General features: G+C 44.4%; 1 protein-coding gene across 2 annotated transcripts; it reads left to right on the top strand.

The window, feature by feature from the left end:
• Window positions 1-63: 63 nt before the first annotated feature.
• Window positions 64-25563, top strand: Atp6ap2 (ATPase H+ transporting accessory protein 2). Of its 2 annotated transcripts, XM_006976896.4 has the most exons (9): window positions 64-268; window positions 7048-7178; window positions 8382-8513; window positions 15709-15804; window positions 15963-16100; window positions 17428-17481; window positions 18539-18688; window positions 20127-20246; window positions 24483-25563. In XM_006976896.4, exons 1-9 carry the CDS (start codon window positions 229-231, stop codon window positions 24672-24674), a joined length of 1053 nt encoding a protein of 350 aa, XP_006976958.1. In that variant the 5' UTR covers window positions 64-228; the 3' UTR covers window positions 24675-25563. The 2 variants fall into 2 exon arrangements, with proteins under 2 accessions (XP_006976958.1, XP_042125564.1); XM_042269630.2 differs by lacking the exon at window positions 15963-16100 and having other exon boundaries at window positions 108-268.
• Window positions 25564-27014: the final 1451 nt, after the last annotated feature.

Below are 27014 nucleotides of genomic sequence, written 5' to 3'. Positions count from 1 at the left end.
CCCATCACATTAGGCTCTGCCCCAGTAGCTGACGTTTCCCTGGCTACGTCTCTTCTGTGTAGCGGCGTAGTTGGCGATTGGCCGAGACCTAGTCCTGGAGTGGCTAAAGGGGTGGGGCCTAGGAATCGGAACCTTCGGGAGCGCGTCACCCGGTCGGGCTGCGGTGCTCCCTCGAGTCCCAGCGTCCCTTTTCGTGTAGCCCATCTCCGCTTCAGCCGCCGTGGCATCATGGCTCTGTTCGTCGCTCTCCTGTCCTTGCTGGTGACGGGTGAGCAGCCGGGGCGCACTGCGGGAGGCCGCGGAGCGTGGGGACCCTGGGCGGGCGCGGCTGCAGGCGGGGGCCGCAGTGGGGGCGGCCTGGGCTAGGCGGCCCTCTTCGGGGCTCCGGTCTGTGATCTGGCCCGGGTGGCGCGGCCTGGTGGTCTCTGGAGCCGGGCAGGGCCACCTGGGGGCTCCGGAGCCGGCAGCAGCCTTTTGAGCGAAGGCGCGTTGCCGGATGGGACTCTGCCCTCCGGTCTGCCGGATCACACCTTCCCCGTTCAAGGCCCTTCGGAGGACGGGCTGCGTTTCTCAATACACCGTTGAACCGCAGCCCACTACCAAAAAGGGAAGAAGGTCGGCCAACGACTTAGCCGCCTCCGGCTGCTGCCCCCCTCCCCCGCCGCCGCCGCCTCCGTTTCTAATGATGTTATTAACAACGGATGAAACCTTGCCTCCCTCAAATTTGCCTCCATCGGTTTTTTTATATGATTTTTTATATGATTATTTCTTCAGGTGAACGCAGACGATCTCTCAGTATTGATTACAGTTCCCAGTTTGAAGGATTTGGAGACAAGGGTGTGAGTCATGCTTTTAGGGTCACATGTCAAATAAATGGTAGCTTTCTTAGTGGAACCTGGGTTCTCTAACACAGAACAAGAAGAGTGGAAATGAGCTAACGTTTGGCCTGTGGCTTGCGAATCATGTGATAATGCATTTCTTTTTACAGTAATCCTTAGAAGAGCGTTTCCTCATTTCGCAGTTTTAAATCAAGCTGGCATGACACAGGTAGTGTGTAACAAAGCTGGATTTGAAGGCAGATCGGTTGAGTTCCAAGTGGTGGGAATGCTGTGTGGCAGCTTGGGAGTAGTGGGGTTGAGATGGGTTGCAGACGGTATCGAACAAGAAGTCAAGTGGAGTCAATAAAGGCACACACCTTTAATCCCAGAAGTCTGGAGGCAGAGGCAGGCAGATCACTGAGTTTTAGGCCAGCCTGGTCTACAGAATGAGTTCCAGGACAACCACACAGAGAAACCCTGTCTTAAAAAAAAAGTAAAGTGGAGAACAACCTTGGAGGAATGGATGTTTTGTGGCAAGAATACCTCAATTCCTCACGCCTGTGCTGTGTGAGATGCTGGGAGGTCCTACTTTTGGAACGGGAGCTGAAGGTGATGTTTCTGAAAACCAAAGCTCTTCTCCACCCCTGGAGGTGCCCAGTGTTCTGTGTTAATAGTTATAATTATTTCCAGGCCTCCAAAATGTTAGGGTCTTCTCTGTTGTTGGCTCTGGAAAGGCCATTCTGATTTATTTATCAAGATACTTTGGGAATTCTTGAAGTATTTGGTAAGTGCTTGCCACAAAAGCATGAGGACATACATGAGTCTGAACCCCAGCACCCATGTAAAAAGCAGGGTAGAGTGGTGTGTGCTGATTATCTCAGGGCTGGGGGTGTGGAGAGAGGTGGATCACCGGAAGTTCCTTGCTATCCATTGTAGCTAAGGCATGAGCTTCACGTCCCAGTGAGAGACCTTGTCTGAAAAACAAAGTGGACAGTTCCTGAGGAAAAACATTGGAGGTTGACCTTGGATTCCACATGCATGCATATACATACATGTACACACACACACACACACACACACACACACACACACACACACAAATATACTTTGGGAGAATTTTGTTTTAATTCAGTTTTTAAAGTTAAAAACAAAACCTTCCATCGACACCATGGTTTAGCTGGGCATTTGTTGAAATTCCATGTTTTAATATCGTCCCTGACATCTTTTGAAGTCTTGTCTGGCCTTGAATGCAGAGATCTGCCTGTCTGCCTTCTGAGTGCGGCTATGTTCAGCTCTGTGACATTTGGAGTCACTGAGGTTTAGGATTTGGGTTCGGTTTTTGTGTGAGATAAAATAATTGTTTCTCTACGTGGTTTGGGCATGCTGTCCTTGCTAAAAATGGTCAAGTTCACATAACAATCAGAGCTTCTGCATTGCTGGGTCTTGTCAGGTGAGTATACAGTATTATTTTCCACACTGACTAAGTGTGGTTAGTGGAAAACATCATTAAGAACTCTGATTTCACTGTTTACTTTGAAACAGTGTTAGGGAACTCGAGAGAACTAGGGAACTTGGGCTATGAGTACCATGTTCTGAGGCATATTTGAAAAAGTTCAGATACTTAGCCTGGCGAAGAAGGACCAAGAGTTAACCCATGGAATTCATTAGAGCTATAATGTAAAGGAGGGAGCTGATTTGGGTGACTGATGTTCTCGGCGACAGAAGTAGCCTCTGTCCCTTTTTTAAATTGATTGATCCAGCCATCACTTAGAGAAGCTCGCTGCACAAGGCAGTGGAGTTCCCCAAGGGAAGGACATTGACTCTCCAACCCGGACTGGAGAGGCTCAGGGAACTTCCCCAGGGCAGGGGCCTCCCAAGAAAACTATGTGAAAGGTTGAGGTAGGGAAAATAATCTAGTAGAACAGCATGTGGAGGGGAGCACAGAGATATGAGAGCTGAAGAGCAGAGAGTGTTGCGATCTCAGAAATCAAGTTAGTGAGATGTCCAGGGGACATTTTGGATTTCCCTGCAAGGCCCTAGGGAATGAGCACCAGCAGTTAAGCAGAGGGGTGAATAAACAGATTTGTTGGGGTTTTTGTTTATTTGTTTGTTTGTTTGTTTGTTTGGTTGGTTGGTTGGTTGGTTGGTTTTTCGAGACAGGGTTTCTCTGTGTAGCTTTGGTGCCTGTCCTGGAACTCCCAGAGATCCGCCTGCCTCTGCCTCCCAAGTGCTGGGATTAAAGGCGTGCGCCGCCACAGCCCGGCTAGATTTTGTATTTTGAAAATATGAAGAGAAAGCTGGATCTGAGGGTAGGATGACAGAGTAATAGGCAGCCGGCTTTAGCAAACCTGGTGAGGGACCACCGTGGTGGTGGTGGTGGTGGTGGTGGGGGGGGGGGGGGGGATTCAGGAAATAATTATGATAAAGAGCAGCTGCAAGCAGTGGCGGCGGATTGGAAGAGGACTTGTTCCAGCGGCTGGGTAGGAAGGAGACGGCAGAGGTCGGGGAGTTAGTGAGTCCAGGTTGAACCAAAGCAACTGTTGAGTCTAGGGGAGCAGTGAGCCCTAGAAGGAGCTGTCAATAGAATAGTGACTGTGGAGGCCTAAGACCGGGGGAGATCGAGACTGGGAATCAAAATCTGGGAGCTGGCAGTGTTTGGGGTGTTTGCAGCTTGGGGGTAGATGAGCTCAAATCGGAGCGTGGCGAAGAATTGGGTTAGTTCTCTGTTCTTTCAAGTGGAGTATGCTGCATGATTCAGTTGAATACTGGAAGAATGGACTAGAATTTCCATGTATGTCTTTTTTTTTAATCCTTTTATTTTAAATAGGAATGGTCATGTTTTAAGCTTGGGTTTGTTTCCTGATTACATTGGATTATATTATAGAGGTTAAAATTTCTTTTTATGTGTGTTTCGTAATACAGTACAGATTTGTCACCAATTATTGTGTTATATAGACAGGTCGATGTGTTGGGCTCCTTTCCATTTTTATGTTGAAAGAGCTGATCTTCAAAGCCTGGCACCACAGCTGCAAAGGATGAATCGGAGAGCTCAGCAGCAGTCAAAGGAACTGGAAGGCCAGGGGCCTTGTCTTTATCAAGGCCAAGATGGGATTTCAAAGACGGACTGCCAGTGTCAGATGTGTGGGGAAGTTAGGTGATTAGGGGCTGAGAACTGTGTTTTAGGGTTTGGTGGGCTGTTTCAGTGGTATGGGTAGAGACTGGGGGCCAAAGCAGGCAGCATGAGCTGAAGCAAGAAAGCAGAGGGGTGAACTGTTGGTTCCCAGGTTCTTCCCCTGAAGGGAAGCATATTTGATTTAGAGATGCTTTTGTTTGGGCAAGACACTGGTAGAGGTTTTGATGGTTCTAAGTTCAGAATGGCAGCACCTAGGACTTGTTTTGCGCCCAGGAGAGGGGGAAATTGTAGTTCCGGGTGTGACTTCACTCGCTCATCAACTCAGCGGCACTTGTGTGTCAGGCACTGTCCTCAGCCTCGGGACCAGAGGAACAAGATGCTGAAATCCCTGCCTCCCCGTAGCTTAGATAATGCAGGGACATCTTGTTCTGCCTACCTCCCTATAGTCACTTATCTGTTGATATGTAGCTATCAAAAAGCTGGATTAATAAATGGTAAGTGAATCATTTCTTGGGTGGATGGAGGAAAGCTGAACAGATTGTCAGACTACTCTTTTCTCATGGCTAGAGGTGAAGCGAGATGGCTAGGGACTTTGGGTGAGAGCCAGCCGGTGGCCTGGAATCTCTGGGCTTTCTCTGTGAAGCTGGGGACAGCCCATCTGGGGACTGACTGGAGGGGTGGAAGCCTATTCGGTTCAGGACAAGGGAAAGGTTTTCAAAGAACTAGGACGATGGAGCGGCTCTAATTGAGGTGGCATTCCCCCATCACCGGTAGCATTCGAGGACAGCTGTCTGCCAGGCATCCTTGAGATGTGATGCCTGCAGTGTGCAGAAGTCTGGACAAGATCACCTTTCTTATGACCCTAACTGAGGGTTTCAAAGCAGTGAGCTGGTAAAGGGGGTTGTGAGGCGAGGCAGTTCCGTCATGGCGGCTCATGGGGGTTGAAGGCGTGGGGCCACATCTCAGAGCAAAGCTGACGCCAAGCGCAGCGATATTCCTGAAATGTGTGCGTGCTTGGCAAGTGTGGGCTTGCCTGGGTCCCAGCCTTTCCAAAGGAAGACTGACTGTCAAGGCGCCTGAGGTGGTATGCTTTGAATGCGCCCTGAAGGCTCTGCGGGACTGCTGTTGGTAACAAACCAAGATGTCTGGTGGTTACAGACACCATTCAATTCTGCTACATTTTTTTTCCATTTGCCTTCAGTTGAAAGTTGAGAAGTCCTTGCTCTGGCCTGGGCTGACCGGAAAGTCCTCACTGGTCCTACGGCACCTGCACCAGCCTGAGGCCTTTTATTTACTGTCAACACTGACGAACCAAAACACCGACTCTCAATGCTCCTGCTTCACTCACAGCACAGGCTCGAGCATGTCCTTCTTGAGGTCAAGGAGTAACACTGATGCCTCGCCAAAGCCTCTTTCCATAGTAGGCCTGGCCAAGATTGCTTCTGGACTCAGTTTCCATTAGCTACTTGTCGTTCTAGGGGTGTGGCTCTGAGGTGGGATGCTTGCCACGAAGACACAAGAAAGCACTCAAACATGGGTGAAGAAGCAAATACTCCATCCTTAGGGGAGCCCGTTAAAACAGCCCCCTTTTCTCCTCGTCCTTGACTTTTCGCTGTAGATGCCGTACGCTCTCAGTAGTTGGTACAGGGTGCCTTTGTCACCTTCCTGTGTCAACCAAAAACACTCTTCCTGGACTTAAGTTTTCTGAATATGGTAACATGTGCTCATGTGCGCGCGCGCGCACACACACACACATACACACACACACACACACACACACACACACACACACACACACACAGAGGATAATCCTCATTTTACTAAGTTGCCTATGAAGTATAAAGAAACATGCTGTATCCTAACCTCTAAAGCTGGCCTGGCCTGCCAGAGTCTTATAGTAAAATAGGAATGTCCTATATTTGCATACTATAGAGAAATCTGATGACAGAATAATTCCAGGATTTCAGGTTCCCTTCCCTTTTAAGACCAGGCCTTTGGCTTTTTTGCTTTTTCAGTTCCAGAGAACTATCTGTGATTTCTGATTCTTGCTAACCTGTCATGGTCCCTTGTTAAGGGCCATCTGTAGGAGGGTATCCACATCAGTAGTGAAACCCTCTCACTCCTCCAAGGCTCACAGCCATCTGAAACTCCAGTTCTAGGGGATCTGATACCTCTGAGGGTACCAAGCACCAACATGCATTCAGGCAGTGTATACATGTCTAATAAACAAATACATAAGAATAATGTAAGAGTCAACAGAAGGGCTGGTGAGGAACACTGTCTTCCAGGCATGACATCATGGCAGTCTTGAACCCACAGCAGCTGTAATTAGATGCACAAGATTGGGCCCATCAACTTCCTGCCATGTACTGTGGAGGGCTCATGAAGCCTTACTGTTCCCTGAGGATTTATAGGCAGTTAGCAGTAGCTGCGGGAGGGAGTCTCATGAGCCCCCCCCCCATCCCTGAGGAACTATAAGCAGTTAATGGTTGCCGGGGTGGGGGATTTTCTTGGTGTAGCCACTGGTAAGGTGTCCCTATACCTGTAAATAATCCTTCACTCATGCTCCTGTCTGCAGACCTTAATTCATTGGTGGTTCCCCCCAAAAGACATGCAACTAGAGAGAGACTAGTTAAGAAGAAGGAAGGGGGTCAGTGGGAATGGGGGGGGGTGAGAGGATTATATATCTATAAAAATACCATAATGAAAGTCATTATGCGGAGGTATTTGCTAATTTAAACTTTTAAAAAGGAACCCCCCTTGCACTGTCCCCTGTTCCGACAGCATATATGTACTTCAATTCTTGGAGTGATACTGGGGGACATGGTGGTGATACTGGGAGTCCAGCTTCAGTCTGGGATAGCTGCTTCACATCTGCCCGAGCACGTGTGCCTGTGCCATGAAGACCTGGTGTTCCTTCCCCAGCCTCCCGCCCCAAATTTCTCCATGTTTACGATGCAGTATTTTGTCCAAACATAATTTAGCATGTTCAGCCAGTGAGGAATGGAGGAAATGTCTTATGTTTAATAAACTTCAAGGTGGATATGAAAGATTTATAACGATGATAATTCATTTACCGATCTGTTTTCTCCTCAGGTGTTTTAGGGAATGAATTTAGCATATTAAGATCGCCAGGGTCGGTTGTTTTCCGAAATGGAAATTGGCCTATACCAGGAGATCGAATCCCAGATGTGGCTGCACTGTCCATGGGCTTCTCTGTGAAAGAAGTATGTGTACTTAAAAAAATGGTTGTAACTGCTTCTAAAACATTTTTATTGATTTCTTCCTATAGTCAAAGATAGCAACAAACACACAGGTACATTGGCCACAGATTACAAACCTTTAAAGACTCATTGGTTTTTGAGGTAATCTTAGGTAAGTGTTCCTGAAATCAAGTCTTCATATATCATTATCAGTATAACTATCATTGTGAGAACCATCATTGTGTGTGGATGCGTCTATCTAGTATGTTAAGTATATTCTTATTTTTAATTGACATGTAGTAATTTACATATTACAGGTGTGCTGCTATTAATAGGCTGTGTCATTTTTTTTAAGTGCAGGAAATAGATTTGCTAGAAATGCTGAAATGCCTCCATACCCTCTCTGAGGTTAGACTAACGCAGCCCGTGGCTGTGTTTTCCCAGAACGATGCTCTGACCTGGAGTAGGCCCTGGCTGCTGTAGTAGAGTGGCCTGGGTCCATTCACTCCAAGTACCTGAAGCTCCGAGCTGAGGAGGAGGAGGAGGAGATGCCACTTGCTCTGTCCTGTTACACTCTCTTGCCACTTGAACTTGGCTGCTGATGTCATCAGTCACTTCTAGACTCCAAGCACTCTCAAACCCAACAGCTCTGCTTGGGCACTGCTTGGCAGTTGGGCTGTGGGTACAGCCCATGAGCTCAAGTTCCTTTAAGCATGATTGGTTGTTTACACTGAAGGGTGAAATTTGTACCTAGTTCTCTACAAGCTTAAATTTGACCACAAATGGCTGTTAAAAAAGCTTCATAAATAATTATTAGTAAATCGACACGAGTCACTGTTGAAGGAATTTTGTATATGAAGTGCTTAGTAGAGAACGTTTTGACAGTGTGGCTGTCACTGCAAGGTAAAAGTGAGGCTGCACATAAAGGAGAAATGATGCAGGACGAGAACAACAGTTCACAGTCTGCGAAATGCAAAGCACACGGGTTTGTTCGCTCGCTTGCTTTTTTACACAAAAGTTGGGAGCAAACTTTCCGATAAGAAGAAGGCAGACATCCATGCTGCCGCTTAGGAGATTGTAGCTGTTGTTTCGATAAGAGGCTTACTTCCCCTTTGAAAGCCCCAGCCAGGGTCATCCCAGAAGCCTTCACTCTGTTATTAGATGTTCCTGGGGAGACAGTTTCCGTACTTGAGAATTAAGCACTGTGTTGTGCTTTCCAACATTTAGGACCTGTCTTGGCCAGGGCTTGCGGTGGGGAACCTGTTCCACCGGCCACGGGCAACCGTTCTGGTGATGGTGAAGGGCGTGGAGAAGCTGGCTCTCCCCGCGGGCGGTGTCATCTCCTACCCTCTGGAGAATGTGAGTATTTCTTAGATTAACTGGAGGCATTGGAAAACCTCCTGTCAGTTCACATGAATGCAAATGATTTCTATGTAATGGTGTCGACAGCTCCCAAGATTAGTCTTACTCTCTTGACTATTGCCTGTGCAGTCTCATCCCAGTGTCTCCAGTGAAGACGCGCGCGCGCACATGTAATTTTAGTCTGTATCTTTCTTTGAAGGCTCTACTATCTTGCTTGTTCTCTCATTTAAAGAATGAATTATATTCGAAACACACCTCTATTTTGAGTGCAACTTCTCTAAAACACAATTTCCTTTTAAATTCTTTTGGAAGTAGTTTCTTTTAAAAAAAAAATCCATGGTGATTGTACGCTTACTGGAAGTTGGCCATACTCTGTGGAGGAGAGTTCTAAGTTAGGAGATATGCCTCCTGTTACTTTTCTATTGCTATGATAGACTACCACGACCAAGTCCACTTCTAGAAGGGTTCCAGAGGGATAACAGCCCATGATGGCAGGGTGGAGGCATGGTGATTGGAGCAGGAAGCTAACGGCTTACATTTTCAAATCAAGAGCAAAAGCCGAGGGAGCGAGTTCAGAAGGGCACAAGCCGAAGTTCTTCAAGGCCACCTCCAGTGACATGACAGGGTGCCAAAGAGGAAATGTCATGAGCAGGAGCTGAATCTGAAATTTTACTCCCCACAGAAGGCTAGGGGCCATAAAATGCTTCCGTTTGTTCTTGGGAAGAAGATTAGTAAAACTCCAGCTGCCCCAGAAGGGCTGGCTTGCCATTCTTGATTGTGAGGTCCCAAGAATCGCCTGAAAAAAGTCAGAATTACAGGTATAGAGAGGTTCCTTCCAAATTCAGATAATCTACCCTGGGGGGCACCTCTACAACCAGGGCTCCTTTGATTGACAATTGAAGATGAGCTGGGCGATGGTGATGCATGCCTTTAATCCCAGCACTCAGGAGGCAGAGGCAGGCAGATCTGTGAGTTTAGGCCAGCCTGGTCTACAGAGAGAGTCCTGGTATAGCCAGGGCTACACAGAAAAACCCTGTCTTAAGAAAAGAAGAAGAAGAAAATGGAAGGTGAGTTGAATTTGCAACTTGAAGGGGAAAAGAACACAACAAAGCAGGTGAGGTAAACATTCTCCTGGACCTATGGTTAACAGATCAATGTCAGAAATTTACAGATGCATTAAGGTTGAAGATGCAGCCTAGGTCCTATCCCCAGTACTGCAAAAATAACATCAACAAAACACATAAAGAAAAACTGTGGAACATAAAGGCAAAGAATGTTTACTATGAAGGATGGGTGGTACTTTTGTTTATGTTTTAATTTATAATTTGATTTATAATGTAGATTGTGATTCTTTAACTCATTTGTTACTTATAGATATTTTTCATTGCCAAATGTATGAGTTCTTTTTCAATAATTACTGTTTTAATTTCTAATTGCATTATATTGTAAACTGATCTGTGCTCACTTTGAGAAAATTTTTTAGACTTTGCTGTGGTCCTGTTTCCAAGTATATGTGGCATGCTTACAGAAACTAGAAATGTATTCCTAGCTCAGTCGTGGAGTGTTTGCCTAGTGTGCAGGAAGCCTCGGTCCAGTTCTCAGCTACACACACACACACACACACACACACACACACACACACACACACACGCAGCCGTGAACTAGACCACAAGGCAGACCTGAACACACAGTAAAGAACCAGTGTCTGTATAATCACAGCCCTTGGGAAGCTGAGGCAGGAGGAGTGCTGCAAATTTGAGGCCAACCTGGGCTACATAGTGAGTTTGAGGCAAGCATGGGTAGCATAATGAGACCCTGTCTCAAAGACACCAAAACCCCATGTATTTGGACCAGCATGCCCTTTCCCTGTCCACTTCCCCCTCAGTCCTGATAGCACATCAATCTGCTCCTGACTTCTGTGGAATCAGCTTCCTTAGATCCCACACATCAGTGAGATCATGGTATTTGTTCAGCACCAGGATTAGCTCAGTTAGTATAATGTTCTGACTTACCCATGTTGTCACAAAGGACAAGTCTCGCTGTGTGTCATCCACTGCCTCCCTCCCCCGGCCTTTGAGGGCTAAATGGTATCTCTATTGTGTATATATGCTACATTTTCTCCTTTTTTCTGTTTCAGTACTGGGATAGAACCTAGGATGGCTTGTACACTAGGCAAATCCTCTACCACTGACCTATAACCCCAGCCCTAGGACATTTTCTTTATCCATTTTTATGAAGACACCGTTTGCTTTCATATCTACACTATTGTGACTAGTGCTGCGATGAACGTGGAAGTAGAATAGACTTCTTTAGCATCCTGATTTCTCCTTCCTTTAGATGTGTGCCCAATGGGCTACAGAGATGCTCAGCGCTTAAGAGCGCTTGCTGCTCTGGCAGAGGCCTGGGTTCAGTTCTCCCACCACTCACATCAGGCCACTCACAACAGCTTGTAACTCCAGTTCCTCTCCCTTCTTCTGGCTTCGTCAGGCACCTGCACACACATGTTACACACACATACATTCAGGCCCCCCCCACATACACATAAAATCAAAAACATAATAAATAACAAACCTTTAGATATAGCTCTAGAAGTAGCATAACTGGAGCATGCTTTAGTGATATAATGCACAGAATGATGGTGATTATAATAAAAATATTGTTTGGTTTCCTTTCTACTGCTGTGATAAACACCATGACCAAAAGCAACTTGGGGAAGAGCAGGCTTATGTCAGCTTATGATTTGCAGCCCATCATGAACCAGGGCAAGAACTCAGGGCAGGAACCTCAAGTCAGGAACTTGACTGAAGCACAGGGCATGGACAGCGCTCACTGGCTTGCCTCCATGGCTTGCCCAGCTTGGTTTTTATACAATGAAGGCCCACCTGTCCAGGGCTGGTACTGCCCACAGGAGGCTGGGCCCTCTGGCATGAATCACTAATCAAGAAAATGCCAGAGGTGGGCGGATCTCTGTGAGTTCAAGGCCAGGTTGGTCTACAGAGTGAGTTCCAGGATAAGCTTCAAAGTTACACAGAGAAAACCCTGTCCTAAAAAAAAAAATGCCCCCACAGACACGCCTAGAGGCCAATCTGATGGTGACATTTTTTTCAGTTGAAGGTCCCTCTTCCCAGATGACACTAGCTTGTATCAAATTGGCAGAACACTAACCATTGTAAATATAGTACACATTTTTAAATTGTATATCAGCTTTTAAACGTTTTCACCACACAAAGCAGAAATCTCATCATTTCTGTTGTGAAGCAGAGAGCAAGAACAGAAAAGCAGTGATTGTGTAGTAGAAAGCTAGGCTGCAGAAGTGATTCACATAGTCCTGAGAGTGAATGGTCACTGGTTTAATGCCAGTTCTGCAGAATTCTCATGTAACCTTTGGGGCTGGGTGGAGTGGTCGAAACAGTATGGGTGGGGCAGAGAGTGGGCTGTGGTTGTGATATGGGAAAGCTAATTGCGTTTTTGGTAGTGGATGGTAACTGGATGTGGCCTAAAAAATCAAGATGAGGTAATGGAAATGTTTTCTTTAGAGAGATAAAACCAAGAGGAGACCATTGAAGGACATGAGAGTGAATGCCTCACAGGAGGGGAAATGAGAGGAGGCAGGGCAAGAGCTGTTCTCCTTAAACCACACTATGCAACTCTTGCACAGCCGTTGTCAACAAGGAAAACATGGGTGCAGTACACTGCTAAATACGTCAGGGGTTGAAGAGACAGGAAGTCACCAGAGATTTCTCAATTACTTCGAACTGAATATTGATAAACGTTCAGTAGATTTAAAAGCAGCAGGGTACAGTTGAAGTGGTCCGAAGGGGGCTTACAGCTGTGCATGCTGTGCCCGCCTTTCGATTTCTAGGATTGGCCATTAATGAGCTAAAGAAAGCAGAGAAGTTTGCAGAGTGAATGCAAGGGAAGTGGAAAGAGAGAACACTGAAGATCAAAGGGCACATTCTCTTCGCCAGGTGTTTCTGTAATTTGTTATGTGATTTCTTTGAAGATCACCATGTATTTCAGTTATGCATAAATGTATAAAATCCAGAGCACCATTTAAAGTTTAATAGCATAGAGAGAACCCCAAATGTGTTTTTTGAGACAAGGTCTCATATGGCCCAGGTTGGCCTTGAACTCTGTGATGCCAAGACAACACCAGTGTATGTGGAGCTAGGAATTGAACCCAGGGCTTCATGTACACGAAGCTCTCACCAGCTGAGCCCCACCTACATTTAACATTTGGAAGCAGACTAGCCTCACCTGACAAGAGTTCATTGTATTAATTGGCCGTGATCAGCTCCTTGTATTTCTCTTGGAAGAAAATGAAGAAAGACATAGAAGGTCAGAGCACAGAGCCCACACAATCTAAAGGCAAAACTACCTTCGAATTCTCCTTGGCATGGCTTCCTCTACAAGTCAGCTAACTATTGTAGTTTCAAGTGGTACAGATGGAGGAATTCTTGGACAAACATGCCTAGCTGTCTAAAACAGTGTGAGAAAACAGTCGCTGTGTTCCAACCACTCAGGCTTTTCACTCTTTGAGCTTAGTCTCATATGTTTAGTCTATATAATTATTTTGCTTCCCAATCTGATATTTAACTCATTCATTAGCTTCTCCAGGTTGATTGCTAGGGGCATATCCTTCAGTCTTCAACTTTCCTGACCCAAGTGCTGGTCTATTAAGCCAGTGGTTCTCAACCTGTGGGTCACGACCCCTTTGTGGGTTGACTGACCCTTTCACAGGGGTAAAGACCATTGGAAAGCATAGATATTTACATTATGATTTATAACAATAGCAAAATTACACTTATGAAGTACCAATTAAATAATTTCATGGTTGGGGGGTTCCCACAACATGAGGAACAATACTAAAGTATCACAGCATTAGGAAGGTTGAGAACCACTGCAATAGGTGAAATGAGGTAGGCAGGTTTGTGTCATATCTGTTCCCACCCAAGCCTGAGGAGGTGAGCAGTGTGTTCACAAAAGGCAGACACTTGCAGAGGCTGGTGACAACATGCTTTTGTAAGCTTGATTGCTCTTCCTCCTCTCCAGTTTCTTGTGACCTCATTTTAGAAGTTTGGGAAGAGTTAATATGCATCTTGATGTAAGATAAAAGCAACGTGTGTGTTCGAGTCATAGAATCCTGAAATCGATGCCTTTGGTATGGGAGTCTGCTGGAGTCCAGCTCCAACCTGCTCCAACCTTTCGAAGAGTTCTCAGGTGGAGGAGAGAGGAATGAGAAAATATCAGATAGAAAGATAGACCTAGACAATGAGGAGAAAGACAGAGACTCAGGATAGCTTCGGGAGGGCCCTGGGTCAATACCCAGCTGCCCAGTTTTATTCAAAAGAGCTTTTTATAATATACCAAGGGGAGGGGCAAAAGACCTCCCCCTTGCAAGATCAAAGCACTCTGTACAGTCAAATGTAGAACCTTCTAAATACCAGGTAATCACGCCCATGGCCGAATCATCCTATCATGCAGCCCTGCTGGATAAAGCAAACTCAGATTCTGTGACCTTGAGTAAGGTCTCACTAGGAAGCTTCTGTGGGCCACCACTGTTTGAATACTGGTATTTCATCTATAAGGTTACCTTCATTTCTTCCTGTACTGTGTTGGCATTCATTTGCTGCTTATAGACAGTGACCTTTAAGTAGTAAACAGAGCTTTTGGAAGAAAAGTCACCAAGATATCTCCATTAAAACCAAAACACACTGGGCGGTGGTGGTACACACCTTTAATCCCAGCACTTAGGAGGCAGAGGCAGGCGGATCTCTGTGAGTTCGAGGCCAGCCTGGTCTACAAAGCGAGTTCCAGGGAAGGTGCAAGCTACACAGAGAAACCCTGTCTCGTAAAAACAGAAAAACAAAACAAAAAAACACAGTGGGTACAGTGTAATTCAGACACTTAGGAAGTGGAGGCAGGAGGTTCGCAAGTTTGAGGCCTTATAATGAAGCTACATAATAAGTTTGATGCCAGTTTGAAATAGTGTAGGGCAGAACAAGCATGGCATAGCATAGTTGCCCCCATTTTGGTTACCCCTAAAGGCAGAGGTAGGTGCTTTGGGAGCTCTGCGGGTGTTTCGTGACTTAATCTAGTTGGGTTAGGATAGTGTACCCATTTGTAAATGCTTGCTAATCTATTTATCCCAGGTTTTAGACACTGTATTATATGTATGTTGCACTTTAATATATCCAAGGGGCTGGAGAAATGCATCAGCAATTAAGAGTAGAGGCTACTTTTGCAAAGGACCTGGGTTCAATTCCCAGCACCCCATGGCAGCCAGCTCACAATCATCTGTAATTCCAGATTCAATGCCCTCTTCTAGCTTCCTCCAGCATCAGGCACACAAATGGTACACAGACATACATACAGGCAAAATACCCATACACATTCAATAATAAAATAAAATAATTTTTTTTAATTCAAATTAAAAAACAGCTCTTAGGGCCAGCAAGAAGGTTCAGTGAACATGCAAGCCTGGCAGCCTGAGTTCAATCCTCGGAACCCATGTAAAGGCAAAATTCTCTACCTTTACATATATGTCATGGCATGTGCACACATGCAAGCACACACACAAGTAATAAGTCTTTTGATAGGGCTGGGAAGGTGGCTTAGTAGGTAAAGGTAAAAGATAAAGACCATAAAGTTGGGTGGGTAGCAAGGTGGATACGATCTGGGAGGAGTTTGGGGAGGGGGAAAACATGGTCAAAATATATTATGTGAAAAAAAATCACAAAAAATTGCTGGTGATTCAATGGACCCATAAAGAAGAATGAAAAAACCATGTCATTTGCAGAAAAAAAAAAAATGAGTAGAACAAGAAGTGGTTGCATTAAGCAAAACAAGCCAGACTCCAAAAGTGAAATATTACATGTTTTCTCTCATGTTGAAAGCAGAATTCAAAAAGAAAGGAGACAACCAAAAAGTAGTAGAGTGACTAGGGGAGGCCCTGGGGGAAGGGGAGAGAAGGGAGGGTGAGGGATGGTAGAAGATGGATGGCCTCCTGGTGAGAGCATCTATGGAAGCATGGACAGCATGATAAAACCCATCAGTCAATATACAACCAGTTACTCTACATCAATAATAATGTAAAGTGCTTGTTCCTCCCGGGCCTCCTTGCTTATGCCCTCTGGATTTTTCTCTTCACTTTGTCTCACAAACTAACTGTACTTTCCCTCCTGCGTTTCAGGCAGTTCCTTTTACTCTTGACGGGGTTGCAAATTCCATTCACTCCTTATTTTCGGAAGAAACTCCTGTAGTTTTGCAGTTGGCTCCCAGTGAGGAAGTAAGTGACAGTTTTTATTTCACTTAGAAATAAAGATATAAAGAAGTGTTATTTGATGACAGTTTTAAAGTAGTTATATGAAGAAAGCTATACAAAGTCTGTATGTTGAAATGAACCCACAGCAGGCAGTTAACCAGAGTTCTGGATTCTTCTTGTAGAGAGTGTATATGGTGGGGAAAGCAAACTCCGTTTTTGAAGACCTTTCAGTCACATTACGGCAGTTACGTAATCGCCTGTTTCAAGAAAACTCCGTTCTCACCTCTCTTCCCCTCAATTCTCTGAGTAGGAATAACGAAGTAAGTAGTTGAGTTGTGGAGAGCATAACTGAATGCCATTGTTAAATTCCCATTCTACATGCTACTCGGAACGTTAGCAAGACTGAAAGGTGTAGAACATGGAAACCTGGGCACAGTTACTGCTGGAGTGCATCCTTCCTTCCCTTGGCATAGTGTTCATGAATAAACACCTTCCTCTGGCTTGCACTTTTTTTGCAGGGGTCGGGGGTTGGTTTTTCAAGATACGGTTTCTTTCTGTAGCCCTGGCTGTCCTGGAGCTCACTCTGTAGATCAGGCTGGCCTTGAACTCACAGAGATGTACCTGCCTCTACCTCCCTAAGTGCTGGAATTAAAGGTGTGCACCACCACCGCCTGGCATGTAAATACTTTTGCATTCTCATACCAGTGTTCCCAGTTAATCCAGACAAGCCACAATCCAGTCTTCTTGGTGGCTGGTTGAGCTGTGTAGACCTGGTGACCTGATGCCATTATTCATAGCCGTTGCTAATATGGAGTCACATTTTTCAGGATATTGCAGTAGAGAGAAACACTCTTTCTTTCTTTCTTTCTTTCTTTCTTTCTTTCTTTCTTTCTTTCTTTCTTTCTTTCTTTCTTTCTTTCTTTCTTTCTTCCTTCCTTCCTTCCTTCCTTCCTTCCTTCCTTCTTTCTTTCTTTCTTTCGTTCTTTCTTTCTTTCTTCCTTTCTTCCTTTTATTTATTTTTTGAGATACAGACTCACTATGTAGCCCTGGCTGGCCTGGAACTTACCGTGTAGATGACGCTGACCTCAAACTCCCAGAGCTCTGCCTGCCTCTCTTTCTTGGGTCCTGAGGTTAGAAGGGAGGGCATGCGCCACCATGCCTGACAGCCATCCTACTTTTGGCTCTTGTCCTTTATAGTTGTTATGGGTGGCTAGGAACCACCTTTCTCAATTCTCCGCTTTGGAAAGTGTTCACGGCAGGAAGTAAGCTGGTCCACTTGTGGGACTTAAGATAGTCTAGGATCCCTCGGTCCCCTGAGGCAAACTACAGCAGTGTCAATGCTCAGGCATGGTTCCATCAGAAGTAGAGCTGTTAAGTGGCGGTCACTGTACTAGGGAGCGGCCATCACCTGTCTGTTAGTTAGCAAAGAACGTTTTAGGTGCAGCTTTTCCTGGTGCTGGCCTTGAGCCCAGGGCCTTGCACATACTAAGCAATTCTCTACCACTGAGCCGCCTCAAGTTTCAATTACAGTAAATCTACCAAGGGGAGGGAAATTACCAAAAGCGACTCGATTGGTGCTCGTACTGTGTTGTACTCTCCTGGCTAAACGACGGTCCAGATCTCTAATGTGTGTCTTGGTCTCTGAAGGCTGACCTGCTCTTTCTTTCTGAACTGCAAGTGCTCCGTGACATTTCGAGTTTGGTAAGTAGACTGCTCGAGCTTTCGAGTTCTGTCTGGTTCAGTTCCGAGAAAATCTTTCCATGAGAAGGAAGCCAGTTGAAAAGTTTAAGCATGCCCCAGATTTATGACCCCATGAGAACAGAAAACAGTGGTGTGGGGGGGATGCTGAGTTCTGTCCCGTGGTAGTGGTCGTTGCTCTGGCATTTCTGCCTTCAGGAGCGGCCATAAATCCTCGAAGAACGCAGTCCTGGCAATGAAACTCTCCTGCTCTAGTTGCAGTTTGGCCATCTACTCCTTGTCAGACACTGACATTGATTCCCTTGTCTGTAGCTATGGATCAAAAATAGAACAACAGTTAGGGGGATTAATAGCATCAACCAAGTGGAAAAGGGAAAAAAATCTATCCACAAGTTACCTTTTGGTGAATGCTTTTTATTTTCATTTTTAAAATTTTTTTATATATATTTTTTTTGAGACAGGGTTCCTCTGTGTAGCTTTGCACCTTTCCTGAAACTCGATTTTAAAAATCATCCTCATGACTGAAATGGATCTTCTTAGTTGCCTGCTAGCTTGTGAAGTTGTTTCCCAAGCCTTTTTTATCAGGGCTTCTTCAGGAAGTTAGAAAGCTTGGTGCCAGAGGCCAGTGAGGTCCGGGAGGGTATGCAGGAAGAAGACTGCTCAACCATTCCTGGCATTATATCAGTCCAACCAGTTACTGCTTCGTGCCTTGTCTCCTATCCAAGTTTTGTTTGTTTGTTTGTTTTCCCTTTTTGGTTTTTCCAGACAGGGTTTCTCTGTGTAGCCCTAGCTGTCCTGGAACTCACTCTGTAGACCTTGAACTCAGAGATCTTCCTGCCTGTGACTCCCGAGCGCCAGGATCATGTCTAAGTTTTTAAAATTAAGCAACGAGATTTGTACTGGATTGATCAGAAACCCGTTTCCGGGAGTTCTCGCTGCCGTGTTAAACTGGATTTGTGGTGCAGTGCACTGTGGTGGTTCTGTGGCTGTCTCCTTTAGTCTAGTGTATAACCTCACTTGGTTGTGTTTAGCATCTCATTTCGTTATCTTTTGTTCTAAGTTGTCTCGTCATAAGCATCTAGCCAAGGATCATTCTCCCGACTTGTATTCACTGGAGCTGGCGGGTTTGGATGAACTTGGGAAGCGCTATGGGGAAGACTCTGAACAATTCAGGGATGCTTCTAGGATCCTTGTGGATGCTCTCCAAAAGGTAAATACCAATGTTACCGGTATAAGAGAGGTTGATGTGTGACCATTTTAGTCTCTTCATGGAAAAATCTTTTGTGGAATACTGTTGATTGAAGCCGTTTCTTTTTTCTCTGTGTGAGGGTAGAACTCTGGGTCTCACACATGCTAATCAAGCAAGTGGTCTACCACTAAGCCACACCCTCAGTCAAGCTCAAGTCTTACTTGACTTGTTTTGAAGGTTCTCTAATTATTATGTATAAAAATAGTGTAGGGGTCAGATTGAGAATATAGCTTAAGGTTAGAGTGCTTGCCTAGCGTGCATGAGGCCTTAAGTTCAAGTCCCAACATCACCATCACAACAAAAGAATGGTGTAGGATCAGAGGTGTAGGGAGAAGGTGCGGTAGCATATGTCTATAATCCCAGCACTTGTAGATAAAGGCAGGGGAATCACAAGGTTGGGGCCTCCCTGGACTTCAAGGTAAGACCCTGTGTCAAAAGATCAAAATCAACCAATCCTTAGTCAAAGTAAAACAAAACAAAAAAACAGAAGCGTGTGTGTGTGTGTGTGTGTGTGTGTGTGTGTGTGTGTGTGATCTCTTTCCAGTGCTAGTGGTGGCAGTGTTGTGTGTTTGTGGATTGTGACAATATACGTGACCTAAAGCGTAGCATTTTAACCGCTCTTCAGTCTATCTCAGTGGTGGTGAGTGTATTCACACTTATGCAAGACCGTCATCACTGTCCATCCCTAGAAGGTTTTCATCATCCCCATCTGAAATGTCCATGAAGCACTGAGCTAATGAAGTTGTCCATGATTAACCAAAGACCACTTGGACAGAGTCCTTCATTTCCCTTTCTGCTTTCATTCCCAAATCTACATGCCAGCAAGTTCAGTCTCCAATTTGATTTAAATATTTGAATGTATATTAAAGCTTAACTCTTGACTGACTATTTTAACATAAGCAAACCAGTAAGGCTCTCCTGTTTTAGACACTGTACATTAAAGCTTATTCATGTTTGTATTAATAGGTATTAATATTACATACTATGCAATTATTTGTAAAGCTACAAATAATTTTAACAAATATATACTTGACCAGTCACAAAAATGATCAGTATGTGAGGTAGTGTATATGTTAACTGGCTAATTTATCCATTTTACAATGTATATATATTTTGAAACAATACTTTGTATATGAGATTTATATTCATAATTCTTGTCATTAGTCCCTAACCAATAATATAACAACTATCCACATAGCATTTCAATAATTTCTAAGCATAGGAAATACTATGCCATTTCATGTAGGAGTATAGAGTTTATAATCTGTAGAAGTTCTAGAACCAGTCCCCAGTGGGTACCAAGGAACAATTTTATAAAATATTTCTTAACCCAAAATACAAATGTAAACAAAAGGTATGTATTTTGCCGTTTATCATAATGTCAATAACTGACTTTCAGTTTGCAGATGACATGTACAGTCTCTATGGTGGGAATGCAGTGGTCGAGTTAGTGACTGTCAAATCATTTGACACGTCCCTTGTGAGGAAGTCAAGGACCATCCTTGAAGTAGAAGAAGAGGTGAGTATGTTTTTAGATCCTGTTTTAAAACTGTGAGACTAACTTACTTTAAAGAATAAAACCCTGTGCCAGTGGTGGTGGCGCACGCCTTTAATCCCAGCACTCAGGAAGCAGAGACAGGCAGATCTCTGTGAGTTCAAGGCCAGCCTGGGCTACCAAGTGAGTTCCAGGACAGCCAGGGCTACACAAAGAAAAACAAAACAAAATAAAAAGAATAAAACCCTGGGCTACTGGCAAGATTGCTCAGTGAATGGGTTCAAGTCTCAGAACCCACGTGATAGAAAGAGACAAAGGGACTCTTGGAAGTTGACCTCTGACCTCCATACCCACACACTTACAAACACGCAGACACAAAATAAATAAAATGTAATTAAAAAGTTAGAAATCCTGGAGCCGAGGGTGGCTGTGCAGGCCTATAATCCTAGCACCTGGGAGGTAGAGACAAGAGGCTCTGGCGTTCAAGATCATCCTTGACTGCATAATGAGTTTGAGGTCAGTCCTGCCTCGATAACCTCCTGCAGAAAAAAACATGACAACAGAAAAACAAAGGACGAAATGAGTAGTTAGTAAACCAGAAAGAATTTCAGTGAAGACTTAGCTTTCTTTCACGTTCAGCAGGTTTGTGCTTCTGCTGGTGATCCTAGGTTCCCTGGGCTTGCCGTCCGGTCAAATATAAATTCTTGAGCAGGGAGTGAAAGGAAACCTGTCGCTGCTGGCAAGATTATTAATGCTAAGGAGCCATCAGAAGTTAATGCAAGGGAGTAGTGTGCCTCTCTCTGCTTTGGATTCTGCTTTTCTAGAGAGACATTATTTTTGTGACCCAGTTCCTCATTTTTCTGGGACCCTTTGCATACACCTCTTTATAATTTTGATTTTGCTTATCAGTATTTCAGTATGGATCTTGCTTTCTTGCTTCGACTAAAAGTACATAGAGCAGCAGGCGGTTCTCAGCCTGAGTCACAACCCCTTCGGGGGTCGAGTGACCCTTTCACGGGTGACCTAAGACCATCAGAAAATACAAGATACTTACATTACAATTCATAACAGTTAGGAGGTAGCAATGAAAATAGTCTTAGGGTTGGGGTCAGCACAGCATGGGGAACTGTATTAAAGGGTCGCAGCATTAGGAAGAGTGAGAACCACTAACATAGAGGGTCGGAGAGAAGCTGGATGGCCATGGTAAAATGTGTGTGTGTGGTACATGGTCTCACACCCACCAAAGCCTCAGCACACTAGACAGTGGTGTGAGATGGATGCAGGGCTCCATCGCAGCACGCATCTAAGAATGTTACTAGCCTGGCATGGCAGTTCACACCTGTAATCTCAGCACTTGGGAGGTAGAGGCAGGAGGATCAAGGACTTCAGAACCACCTTCGGCTACAGAGTAGGTCGCGAGCTAACCTGGGCAGGGCTCCATGAGACTTTGTCTGAGAAAAGTGAGACTGCTTAGCTCCTCCACAACTTGCCATCAGATACCCAGCCATTTCTACACGGTCCCCTTTGGACCCATTTACAGGGTCCCCCATGCTCAGTCTTAAGGAGCAGTGTGGGAGTTGCAGTGAAAAAGCGGTATATAGCCAGTACCAATTTCAGACAGTCCAGAGGTGCCTGCCTGGAGATGGTTGCCTTCCAGATTGAGCTGAGATGGAAGGGTATCTGTTTAAGACTGTTTGAGTATAAACATGGGGAAGGCTAGCCGACCATGGAGTTCAGCATAGCTTAAGCAACAAACATCAAAATTAGACCCCAAGAGCATCAAATAACATGGGTATAACCCATAAAATAACACTTAGAGCTGATTAACAGGAGTGCATTATTTGGGGTATAAACCATTCCTTGGAATATCATTTCAGTTTGGGTGGGCACCCGCTATCAGGGCCCATCACTCTCCTGCAGTCCCAGTACCCTTAACTGTATACTGTGTCTCCAACTACACAGAGGACAGGAGGCCCCGTGTGAGTCGGGGTTTTCTGAGTGTGTGATGGTTTCAGATTAGGCTGCAGTGAGGATTGCACACTTCTATGCAATACATATACGCTCAAAATGGGTGTGAAAAGGAACTGATTTAGTAAATGTACATAAATCCAAAAAATAGGTGCTTGACAGTGTAAAATCCTTTGGGTCAACTTTGAGCTCCCTGCAGGAAAATGCACACATCTGTGAGCCCATCATCTTCTCTCTCCAGTTGAAATCAGTCTTCTGTTACTTTAAGCAGTGGCAAGAGTTTAAGGAACTAAGCCAGGCATGAGGAGGGTACACAACTGTAGCCCCCGAATTCTGGAGGTGGAAGCAGGGGGGTTGTAAAATCCAGGCCAGCTAGGGCTGGAGAGCAAGTCAACCATCTCAACAAAAAAGACTTTGGTTGTATGGAACACTTGCCAAGTGTCCACAGGCTCTAGATTGGTTCCTTAGCACAGAAAAGGAAAAATCAAAGCAGAAGCAGCAGAAGCAGCAGCAGCAGCAGCAGCAGCAGCAGCAGAGCAGCTTAAAGGCCTGTCTGCTGAGTCTGCATGGCACACCAGGGGCGGGAGCCGTGGGAACACCCCGCCCTCGTCGCGTCTCCCCGCTTGGCTCTGCTTCCAGCTGGCCCTACCCACCTCATCCTCTGCACTGTCATCCGTTGTCTTTGTTTTTGCTTTGAGTCAGGGTCTCTCTGTGTAGCCCTGGCTGGCCTGGAGCTCCCTAATGTAGACCAGGCTGGCCTCGAACTCACAGAGATCCACCCGCCTCTGCCTCCCGAGTGCTGGAATTAAAAGCGTGCACCACCACCATGACACCAGGCTAAGTTATCGTTATTTATAAGGCAAATCTGATTTTGTCAGTTACTTCTGCCTGAAATCGGTCAGTGGTGTCTCATTGCTTAAAGGTTCAAGTCCAGGTCCTCCATAGCTTCCTAGTTCCAGCTTCATCTCCAGCCATTGTCCTGCTTTTGAAATTTTCTAGCCAGAGTGAATGATGTGCCCCAAATGATGCCTTTCCCAGAATAAATTCAGCTTTTCAGACAGTGTAGACAAGGAATTGATCTTCATCCCCTAAGGCCTGACATGCATACCACTTCAACATGGACAATACAGTTGAAACAACATGTATTTTTCAGTTTAAGTAGACCACACCTACGTTTCTTAAGTAGGTACCCTTTAATATAATTAAAGGGTAAATATTAATACTATATCATTTGAGAGAATGCTTGTTCTTGGCAGGTCCTCTTATCTTTTTTTTTTTTTTTTCGAGACAGGGTTTCTCTGCATAGTTTTGCGCCTTTCCTGGAGCTCACTTGGTAGCCCAGGCTGGCCTCGAACTCACAGCGATCCGCCTGGCTCTGCCTCCCGAGTGCTGGGATTAAAGGCGTGCGCCACCACCGCCCGGCTAGGTCCTCTTATCTTATCCCTCTGCCCTCTCCTGTATTTTGCTCTTGAGTTTGACCCCTTCCCTATTTTTAAATGATGCTGGGGATGGAATCAGACCTTCAGGCATTGTAGGCAAGCCTGTACCACTGCGCCACCCCCAAACCCTGCTATCCTCAGTATTTATGTGACTCCCTTCCTTTATAGTTTGACTGTATATATATTTATTTATGTTGTTTATTTGTTTGTTTGTGGCAGGGTCTCTCTATGTAGTCCTGGTTAGCCTGGAACTTACTATTGTAGACCAGGCTGGCCTCGAACTCATAGAGATCCCGCTACTTCTGTCTCCTGAGTGCTGGGATCAAAGGTGTGCTCTACCATGCCCAGCCTATTTAGTCTTAAACAGTGCTTCAATTTACCCAGGCTTGAATTCTGTCCGAATGGAACCACACTACATGCATGTTTGGGTGTTGTGTGCTCAGTGCGATTTTTAAAATATGGAGCGGAGTCATTTTACTGCTCTGTGCCCTGTTGTCTGAACATGCCACAGTTGTCCATTCTGTTGAAGATACTCTTCTCCGTGTCTCTTGGTACAAACAGAGAAGTTTTTGTTGGAGGCTAGGCTTACTGGATCACAGGAGCTGCAAACCTTCGCTTCCATTGCTTACCACTGAATCTTCTCACGAAGTTGGACTTTCTTCTGTGAGCAGCAATGCCAGTGTCTTCTCCAGGAAGTGACCCATTCTTGCCTCCTCCAAGGCTACATAGGTAGCTTTTACTCCACTTAGGAATTCCTAAGTGTCTGTTAGACAGCAAATCATAGACATTAAATGAGAATTCTTCTAATCCGAAAGTTCTTTCCTCTTGATATTTTTTCCTTTCTTCATTGTAGATTACCGAAATTCCCTATAACCTTGCATATAAGTATAATTTGGAGTATTCAGTGGTTTTCAACATGGTACTGTGGATTATGATCGGCTTGGCCTTGGCTGTGATTATCGTCTCTTACAACATTTGGAATATGGATCCTGGATATGATAGCATCATTTATAGGATGACAAACCAGAAGATTCGAATGGATTGAGTTTTCCTTGTGCTAGCCTTAGACAGCAGGTTTGGTATTGGTTGTCTGTTAAAGTATATCTTTAGTGTGGTTTAAAGTAAACAGTATACCTTAAATTTATTTTAAAGAAAACATAGATTTTTGTTCTGTATTTTGTGAGTGCCTGTGGTTTCTTTAGAGTGATTTATAGTGTTGACACGAAATGAATTGTAATATAGATTCCATAATATGCTCAAATATTGTTGACATAGCCATTTAATATTGTAATTTCATTCCATTTAATACATTTGGAAATATGCACTGAAAGAAATGTAAACCACTTAGAATAGTTGTGTTATTCATGTTGGAGAATGCACTGGCTTTCTTAGAGAAGCTTTTAAATGCTTGAGTTCCTTGCACAGGATAGATAAATCCTAGTTGAGCTGTTATTCACTATGAACCATTTGTAAATGTCTTAATCTGATGTAAATATCTCTGAGACAGGAGAGAAGATTTTAACTAAGAGTAGCCCAAAAATACTGGATATGCTTATACAATCGCTTAGTTTTGGAAGTGTGTGTGATTGGCAGGCTAGCTGTTTTTAATCTCTTCTGCAAGTTTGGTGATCCATGTGGTTTAGTAGAGATATTAAAAATATTAAAAATACTATGTTGATTTCAGAAGAATATAGCTTTGTGGAGTATGGATGCTTGTAATTAGATATACAAAAACAAATCTGTGGGGGATATCTTGAAGCATGAATATAAAATATTTTTATTTCCCTAACTTTTCCCCCTGTGAAGTTACTCTGGTTTGTGTATGCTACAGCTTCATTCTGTAGATTATTAAGTGGAAGTGGATGATTGCTACTGTTCATATGGAAATGGACCAATATCTATATAGAGTGACAAATAAAGTTAATGATTCAAAATCTGTGTCATTGCAATTCTAAATTTATATTTTCAAAACCTAATTAAGCAGGCTGTTATTTCACCAGAACTGGCTGTTTTATTATCTGAAGGGTTCATACTGTTTTCTGCATTTGCTTTTTCTCATTGCCTCCTGAGACTTTGTACCAATGTAAGGAAGGTATTTTAATTCCATTCTTGTTATTGAACCTGTGTAACATACATGATAAATTCACACTTGACTATGTAGGAAAGGTTTCAATTTTCCTGTAGCATTTTAAAAGATGAGCAAACAATTGGTTAGAAGATAAAGGGCTTTTTTTTTTTTTTGGTTTTTCGAGACAGGGTTTCTCTGTGTAGCTTTGCGCCTTTCCTGGAACTCACTTGGTAGCCCAGGCTGGCCTCGAACTCACAGAGATCCGCCTGGCTCTGCCTCCCGAGTGCTGGGATTAAAGACGTGCGCCACCACCGCCCGGCCGATAAAGGGCTTTCTAAGGTGACGAATTATGGTTACAGTTTTGTTTCCTAAAACACGTGTATTAGAAATTTTAATTTCATGTTTGTATTATGTAGCAGAAACCCTCCTTAGTTTAGTTGTAGCTGATTCTGCATCTTTGGAAACAATCATCAGCTCATTTCTAGACGACCCTGAGCCTGGCAGCTTTGAAAAGGGACAGTATTTATTTTTTCTATCACTTCCTGCCAGATGTTTTGACGTTATATGTTAAATTTCCATTCAGAGAAGGAGCTAGTTTTCTTTTCGCTTTTCATCGGAGTTAAGCAAGAGTGAAGTTGATAGCTTCATGGAGAGAAAGTCCACACTATCCTAAACCACACAGGTGTTCTCCGTGCTTACCCTCGCCAGGTTTCTGGGGATGAGAGTCACTCAGCTGCCCAGCTCCCACACACTTCCCACTCTGACCCTCAGGCTACCTGGCAGGACCTGTGGACAGAAGCAAGAGTCTCTCCTACTGAGAACCTGAGTTCTCAGAATCCATTTTTCTTTCCTAAGTATCTGACATAAACTTTGCCATGGAATAGACTGTTATGATTAAATACGAAGTAAACCAATGTCTCTGGAATTTAAAACTGATGAGACTAAGTTCTAGGGAAAGAAAAATGAATTACATGACAGTACTATCCTTATAGGGTAAATGGCATCAGCATCCCTCTATCTACATTAGGCAGAAAGCAATTAATTCAAATCAGTGTTCTGCCAAGATTATTATACCTGTTGCTGATGATTTGCTCTGAAATTAAGTCTAATTTGTTCAGGAAGATAAATCACAGTGTGGAGATTGTGCGAGGAAAGGCAGGCAAGGCAGGCAGACTCATGGTGGACTGTTGTCTCCCTTCTCACTGTGCTGATGGACTAGCCCAGCTTTAGAAAACATTGGAAATTCCACCCAATCCCAAGGGATAACAGAGAATCCATTTTTATTTTCTCTGGCTATGGCTTTCTCTTTCACCCTAC

This window comes from Peromyscus maniculatus, chromosome X (genome assembly GCF_049852395.1).
Source record: "Peromyscus maniculatus bairdii isolate BWxNUB_F1_BW_parent chromosome X, HU_Pman_BW_mat_3.1, whole genome shotgun sequence".
NCBI classification, from domain to species: domain Eukaryota; kingdom Metazoa; phylum Chordata; class Mammalia; order Rodentia; family Cricetidae; genus Peromyscus; species Peromyscus maniculatus.
Note: the sequence above shows the minus strand (reverse complement) of the source record. Positions and strands in the feature narration are given on the sequence as shown.